The sequence below is a fragment of the Panthera onca genome, chromosome A1 (assembly GCF_046562875.1).
Source record: "Panthera onca isolate mPanOnc1 chromosome A1, mPanOnc1 haplotype 2, whole genome shotgun sequence".
NCBI classification, from domain to species: Eukaryota; Metazoa; Chordata; class Mammalia; order Carnivora; family Felidae; genus Panthera; species Panthera onca.
In genome coordinates, this window is record NC_138339.1 from 30,008,059 (window position 1) to 30,014,883 (window position 6,825).

Consider the following 6,825-nt stretch of genomic DNA (forward strand, 5'->3'; position numbering starts at 1 on the left):
GAGAGAGGGGAGAGAGAGAGAGGAGAGGGAGGGAGAGAGAGAGAGAGAGGAGAGGGAGAGAGAGAGAGAGAGAGAGAGGAGAGGGAGAGAGAGAGAGAGAGGAGAGGGAGAGAGAGAGAGAGAGAGAGGAGAGGGAGAGGGAGAGAGAGAGAGAGAGAGGAGAGGAGAGGGAGAGAGAGAGAGAGAGAGAGAGGAGAGGGAGAGGAGAGAGAAGAGGGAGAGGGAGAGGGAGAGAGAGAGAGAGAGAGAGGAGAGGGAGAGAGAGAGAGAGGAGAGGGAGAGAGAGAGAGAGAGGAGAGGGAGAGGGAGAGAGGAGAGGGAGAGAGAGAGAGGAGAGGGAGAGAGAGAGAGGAGAGGGAGAGAGAGAGAGGGAGAGGGAGAGAGAGAGAGGAGAGGGAGAGAGAGAGAGGAGAGGGAGAGAGAGAGAGGAGAGGGAGAGAGAGAGAGGAGAGGGAGAGAGAGAGAGGAGAGGGAGAGAGAGAGGAGGAGTGGGGGAGAGAGAGAGAGGAGAGGGGGAGAGAGAGAGAGAGGGGAGAGAGAGAGAGGAGAGGGAGAGAGGGGGAGAGGGAGAGAGGGAGAGAGGGAGGGAGAGAGGGAGAGAGAGAGGGAGAGAGGGAGAGAGGGGAGAGAGAGAGGGGAGAGAGGGAGAGAGAGAGAGGAGAGGGGGAGAGGGAGAGAGGAGAGGGGAGAGGGAGAGGAGGAGAGGGGGAGAGGGAGAGAGGAGAGGGGAGAGAGGAGAGAGAGAGAGGAGAGGGGAGAGGGGGAGAGGAGAGGGGGAGAGGGAGAGAGGGAGAGGGGGAGAGGAGAGAGGAGAGGGGGAGAGGGAGAGAGGAGAGGGGGAGAGGGAGAGAGGAGAGGGGGAGAGGGAGAGAGGAGAGGGGGAGGGGAGAGGGAGAGGAGGAGAGGGAGAGAGGGAGAGGGGGAGAGGGGGAGAGGGAGAGAGGGAGAGGGGGAGAGGGAGAGAGGGAGAGGGAGGAGAGGGAGAGGGAGAGAGGGAGAGGGAGAGAGAGAGGGAGAGAGGGAGAGGGAGAGAGGGAGAGGGAGAGAGGGAGAGGGAGAGAGGGAGAGGGAGAGAGGAGAGGGAGAGGGGGAGAGGGAGAGAGGGAGAGAGGAGAGAGGAGAGAGGAGAGAGGAGAGAGGAGAGGAGAGAAGGAGAGAGGGAGAGAGGAGAGGGAGAGAGGAGAGGGAGAGAGGAGAGGGAGAGAGGAGAGGGAGAGAGAGAGGGAGAGAGGAGAGGGAGAGAGGAGAGGGAGAGAGGAGAGGGAGAGAGGAGAGGGAGAGAGGAGAGGGAGAGAGGAGAGGGAGAGAGGAGAGGGAGAGAGGAGAGGGAGAGAGGAGAGGGAGAGAGGAGAGGGAGAGAGGAGAGGAGAGAGGAGAGGGAGAGAGGAGAGGGAGAGAGGGAGAGAGGAAGAGGGAGAGAGAGGGAGAGAGGGAGAGAGGAGAGGGGGAGAGGAGAGGGAGAGAAGGGAGAGGGAGAGAGGAGAGGGAGAGAAGGAGAGAGGGAGAGAGGAGAGGGAGAGAAGGAGAGAGGGAGAGAGGAGAGGGAGAGAGGAGAGGAGGAGAGAAGGAGAGGGAGAGAGGAGAGGGAGAGAGGAGAGAGGAGAGGGAGAGAGGAGAGGGAGAGAAGGAGAGAGGAGAGAGAGGAGGGAGAGGAGAGGAGAGAGGAGGAGGGGAGAGGAGAGGGGAGGGGGAGAGAGAGAGAGAGGGGAGAGGGGGAGAGGGGGAGAGGGGAGAGGGGGAGAGGGGGAGAGGGGGAAGGGAAGGAGAGAGAATGAATCCCAAGCCAGACTCCGTGCACTCAGCACTGCGCCTGATGCGGGGCTCCATCTCACAAACTACGAGATTATGACCTGAGCTGAAATCAAGAGTCAGACGCTTCACCAACTGAGCCACTCAGGTAGCCCTAAACCTTAATTCTAAGATACCATTAAGTGCCAAACCATACCAAAAACTTTTGGGGATGGGCAAAAAGAAGTACATGGCAGTTTTTGTTTGTTTTTAAACATTTTTAGAACAACATCCCAGTTTTAAAGTGTTAAAATATGAGAAAAAATAAAAATGAAAATCAGGAGTCTTCAAGCTAAAATGGGGTAAAAAGGCTTCCTTGGATAGCACTTAACTGGAAAGTACTACCTTGCAATAATATCATTCAAAAATGCAGAATTCCTTGTAAATGATTCACTCTCTTCAATGTCCAAAAACAATTAAGATGTGATTCAATTTTCTTTTTTTTTTTTTTTTTTTTTTTTAAATTTTTTTTCAACGTTTTTTATTTATTTTTGGGACAGAGAGAGACAGAGCATGAACGGGGGAGGGGCAGAGAGAGAGGGAGACACAGAATCGGAAACAGGCTCCAGGCTCCGAGCCATCGGCCCAGAGCCTGACGCGGGGCTCGAACTCACGGACCGCGAGATCGTGACCTGGCTGAAGTCGGACGCTTAACCGACTGCGCCACCCAGGCGCCCCATCAACACTCAATTTTATATGACATTTTCTAGGCACATGGCAAACTACTGACATACTTAAAATGTTTTTTTAAATAAAACTCTTAAATGAACTTACATACAACACACCAATTAAACACAAAGCAAGAATTAGAATTAGAATACTAATTTTTAAAAATTTTAGGGAGTTAAAAACAAGGTAAAAGGATACGTCCAAACTGTTCAACAAGTTCAGGTGGGAGAGGAACCCTTCGGATGGAACTGATCTCTGGAAGGTTGGGTACTGACAGCAAACCAGGTCCTTGTAGAGGATAATCCATATCTGACATGCCGGAAACAGTGGGATTATCTACAAGTAATAAAACAAAGCATTTATTAAAATAATATACTGAACATCAACTGGGCATATCGAAGCACTGCAAGCTACAAAAAAAATTGTGTATCTGATAGTTAAAAAAGGTACAGAGAAGGGGCACCTGGGTGGCTCAGTCAGTTGAGCGTTTGACTTTGGTTCAGATTGTGATCTCATGGTTCAAGGGTTCGAGCCCCGCATCGGGCTCTGTGCTGACAGCTCAGAGCCTGGAGCCTGCATCAGATTCTGTGTCTCCCTCTCTCTCTCTGCCTCTCCCCCACTCACACTCTCTCTCAAAAATAAATAAACATTAAAAAAATAGAAAATAAAGTAATTCTGACCCAATACAAAAGAGGCCTGAGAAAATCCAGTGTTAAAAGAGGGCTAATTACTGGTTTCAGCACTAACCAGACAGTTATCCTTCACAAAGACTTACTCTGTAAGTAAGGATATATTTAGTTCAATAATTTAGTTTCTTTCTATTATTTTACTAATCTGAAATGGGAAAATATTTATAAAACTACTTTGTGACTGTCAAATGAAACAACCGTGAACAAAAAAAAAATATTGATGGGGGAAATAGCTATTTCCTTTCCCACTTCAATATTAATAGATTAAAACAATCCTTGTGTTTTTGTTTTTGTTAGACCACCCCTCCCACACCAATAAGATAAATACATATGATGCCACATAAGCGGTATTTTATTGGGGGAAACCACAGACTGCTCTATAAAGTGTTCTCACTTGGCAACCTTTCTCTTGCTTTAAGACACAGACAACTAAGGGCAGGAGTGGGCTGGTCTATTTCCTATGTCTTGAACAGGGAGGTATTCTTTAGATCTCATGACCTTTTTATCCAGGCACCTTTCCAGGCTCTAAGTACAAAGATGTTGGGGAAAACTGACATATAAAAGAAATTCTAGGGGTACCTGGGTGGCTCAGTAGGTTAAGCATCTAGCTCTTGAGTTTGGCACAGGTCATCTCACGATTGGTGAGCCTGACTTTAGGCTCCAAGGTGTCACCATGGATCCTGCTTGGGATTCTCTCTCTGTCCCTCCCCAGCCCACGCTCTTTCTTTCTCTCAAAATAAATAAACAACAAAAAAAGAAATTCTAAATGCATTATGGAAATTTAAAATATATGAGAGAGAAAAATGCAATCAATTCCTATGTACCGATTGATTACCCAGCTTCAATATTACTAATAACATGTCCAATCAGGTTTCATTTATATCCCTAGCTACTCCTTCTCTAATGGATTTCTTTAATGCTTATTTTTGAAAGAAACTGAGAGACAGCACAAGCAAGGGAATGGCAGAGAGAGACAGAGACACAGAATCCGAAGCAGGGTCCAGGCTCTCAGCTGTCAGCACAAAGCCCAACGGCGGGGAGCTCACAAACCATGAGATCATGACGTGATTTGAAGTCGGACGCTTAACCAACTGAGCCACCCAGGTGCCCCTCTAATGAATTTTTTTGAAGGAAATCCCAGACATCCCATTTAATCTTAAAACATACTAATTTTAACAGGATATTGCTAAGTGGAAATGTTAAATATTAACAGGACATGATAAATGGCAGTGGGAACACAAAGGATGGAATTAATAACTCAAGTGAGGATGTGAATGGTTAAGAAACCCCTCACAAAGGAAGTGATACTTAACGAACTTTGGAGGAATGTCAAGCAAAGAAGAAAATTCCAGATGCGAAGTAAACGATGACATAAAAGCATCCTGAAGAAAGGGCTTCTTATGAAAAACATGTTAAATTCTGTGTGACTGGAACAAAGCTGAGAAGATTAGGTTGAAGAGGTATGTGTAAAGGTGGATAGAATCGATTGGGGTCAGATAAGAGTACTCGAATGTATCCACTGTTTTTACATCTTGGTTTTCAAACCTGAGGAGGTCAAAGAGAGTAATGCTCTTCAAGATGAGTGTTGCTAATAGGCCACTCAGTTCTTAGAAGACAAGCTCACCGGTAAGTAGCAGTCAGGAACAGTACTAAATTTGTTCTGTTTCTATCTTTTCTCTGACTACAAGCCTACTCAACGATTTTTATAAATTGTCAGAAGTGTCGTTTAGGTTTCCATTGCACAGATTGTCCTTGTTATTTTACCTTGGTTATTGCTTACCCCAAATCTTGTCTCTATCTTACTTACACTTCTCTGCTTTTCTCCCATATCCGTCTCAAAAAGGGGTCACTTTTTTTTTAGCAACTTATGTAATTCTATATGCCTTGAGGAGCCTAGTCATAATTTAAAATCATTAAAATGTTTTCCAGTCACCTCTCTTTTGTTGACACATACACTGCCTTACCCTCCCAGTCCATCATCACTGCTAATATCACCATTCTCTTCCTTTATTCCAGCGGTAGTTCTTTTTAACAACCTTCATATTAAGACTTTATATTACACTAACTCTACACATACTAAAGAATATCTTTGAGAAAGATGGTAAATTTTCAAATTAATTCCATTTGCTCGTCTGATTTACTCTAATGCTAATAGGAGGAATTAACAAGAATGAGACTTAGATCAGGTGATCCTACTCATCTGGCCTCTGTGATGAACACTTGGAGGCAGTGAGCAGCTCGTTAAGGTTGGGGTCTTTCCCTCTGCTTCAAATGGCAGAGTGCTCGTCACTCCTACCCTCTCAAATATCGGCAGTGAAGTGAGGAAGAAAATAAACTGAAAACAGGCTCTTTTTGCTCTTCAAAATGTAGCAAACAGGGCCCCAAATCTCAAAACGTCTTCGCCGAGTCCACCCTGGGGATAAGGACCTAGTTAGGAATTCAGGCGAGAGTCCTTTCGGCTGAGAAAGCAGTTACCACCAAATGGGCACTGATCACTCACTTGGGGCAGACACCATGAGAAGCTCGGAAAGGTCCGGGTACATGCGGTCTTCTTGCAACTGACGGTCGATGAGCCGCCCTGCATTTTCCAGAGCTTCCTGCAGGGCTGAGGCCGACGTGGAGGCCGGCATCGCCGAGCCCAGTAAAGAAGACGGCATGTCGAAGTTCGGAGACACCAGCGTCCGGAAATAGTCAAGAACCAAGGAGAAAGGAGAGAAAACCCAAGACCCTAACTCAGACCCGCAGCTTAGGGCGCGCGCGCCAAACGAGCGCCTCGGCGCCTATGCATGACGCACTTCCGGTTCGTCGGGAGGGGAATTTGAAGGCTGTGTTTTGCAGACTCCCAGAGGAAGAAGTTGAAAGGGCTGGACGTTAGGGGCGGAGCGAGTGGGGGGTGGGGTGGAGCGGGCACTTCCCTGGGCGTCGCTGGAGGTTTGGCAGGTTGGGGAGTAGGAAATTCGTCTAGGTTGTATGGGTAAGGAAGGAAAGGAGGGGAAAGGGAAAGGGCTGGGAAAGGACAAGGCTGGGAGGGGTGGGGAGGGGGAAGGGAGCGGGTATCGGGTAAGTGGGAGCTGGGTAGTGCGTGGCAGCGCAGACTGCTTCGGCTCGGGTGGGTATCGCGAGCCGTCGATCTTTGTGTCTCGAGGTTCCCGGGTTGGAATCCTTCAACTGCAACTGCTTATGAGTTTGCACGTCAATTTCTTTGGTACTCCAAATAACTTCTGTTGTGAGAGCGGATAGGAGTTGGTAGGAGTTCACATGGGAACCAAAATTCCACTATATATCTTATAGGCTTCAGTGTAAATTAAAATTGTTTTCTGGCCGGCTCAGTCATCAGAGCATGCAACTCTTGATGTCTGGATCCTAAGTTCAAGCCCCACTTTGTGCCTGGAACCTACTTAAAAAAAATTCATCAGGCTTTTCTATTTGTGTGTGGTTACCATTACTATAAAGAATTGTAGGGCCTCCTGGGTGGCTCAGTCATTAAGCATCTGACTCTTGATTTTCCCTCAGGTCATGATCTCACACTTTGTGAATTGGAGCCCTGCTTCCAGCTCTGCTTGGGATTGTTCACCTCTCTCTTTGTCCCTCCCCGACTTGTGTCTTCCCACCGCCCCCACCGTCAACAACAACAAAACTTTAAGAATTGTCTGTTTACTGTTCCATGCAGGGAGTGGCT

At 47.7% G+C, this 6,825-nt stretch overlaps 1 protein-coding gene across 2 annotated transcripts in view; it reads right to left on the bottom strand.

Annotated features, from left to right (window-relative positions):
- Window positions 1-6,219, bottom strand: part of NUP155 (nucleoporin 155) — a 76,189-nt gene extending 69,970 nt beyond the window's left edge. The window contains exons 1-2 of one of the 2 annotated variants that reach the window (XM_078445073.2): window positions 5,647-6,214; window positions 2,656-2,793 (exon numbers count right to left, since the gene is read on the bottom strand). In XM_078445073.2, the coding sequence (XP_078301199.1) occupies window positions 2,656-2,793; window positions 5,647-5,803 (295 nt within the window). In that variant the 5' untranslated portion in view covers window positions 5,804-6,214. Of the gene's footprint in view, window positions 1-2,655; window positions 2,794-5,646 lie in introns of both variants that reach the window. The other variant, XM_078445076.2, reaches the window with a different exon arrangement.
- Between the last annotated feature and the right edge of the window lie 606 nt (window positions 6,220-6,825).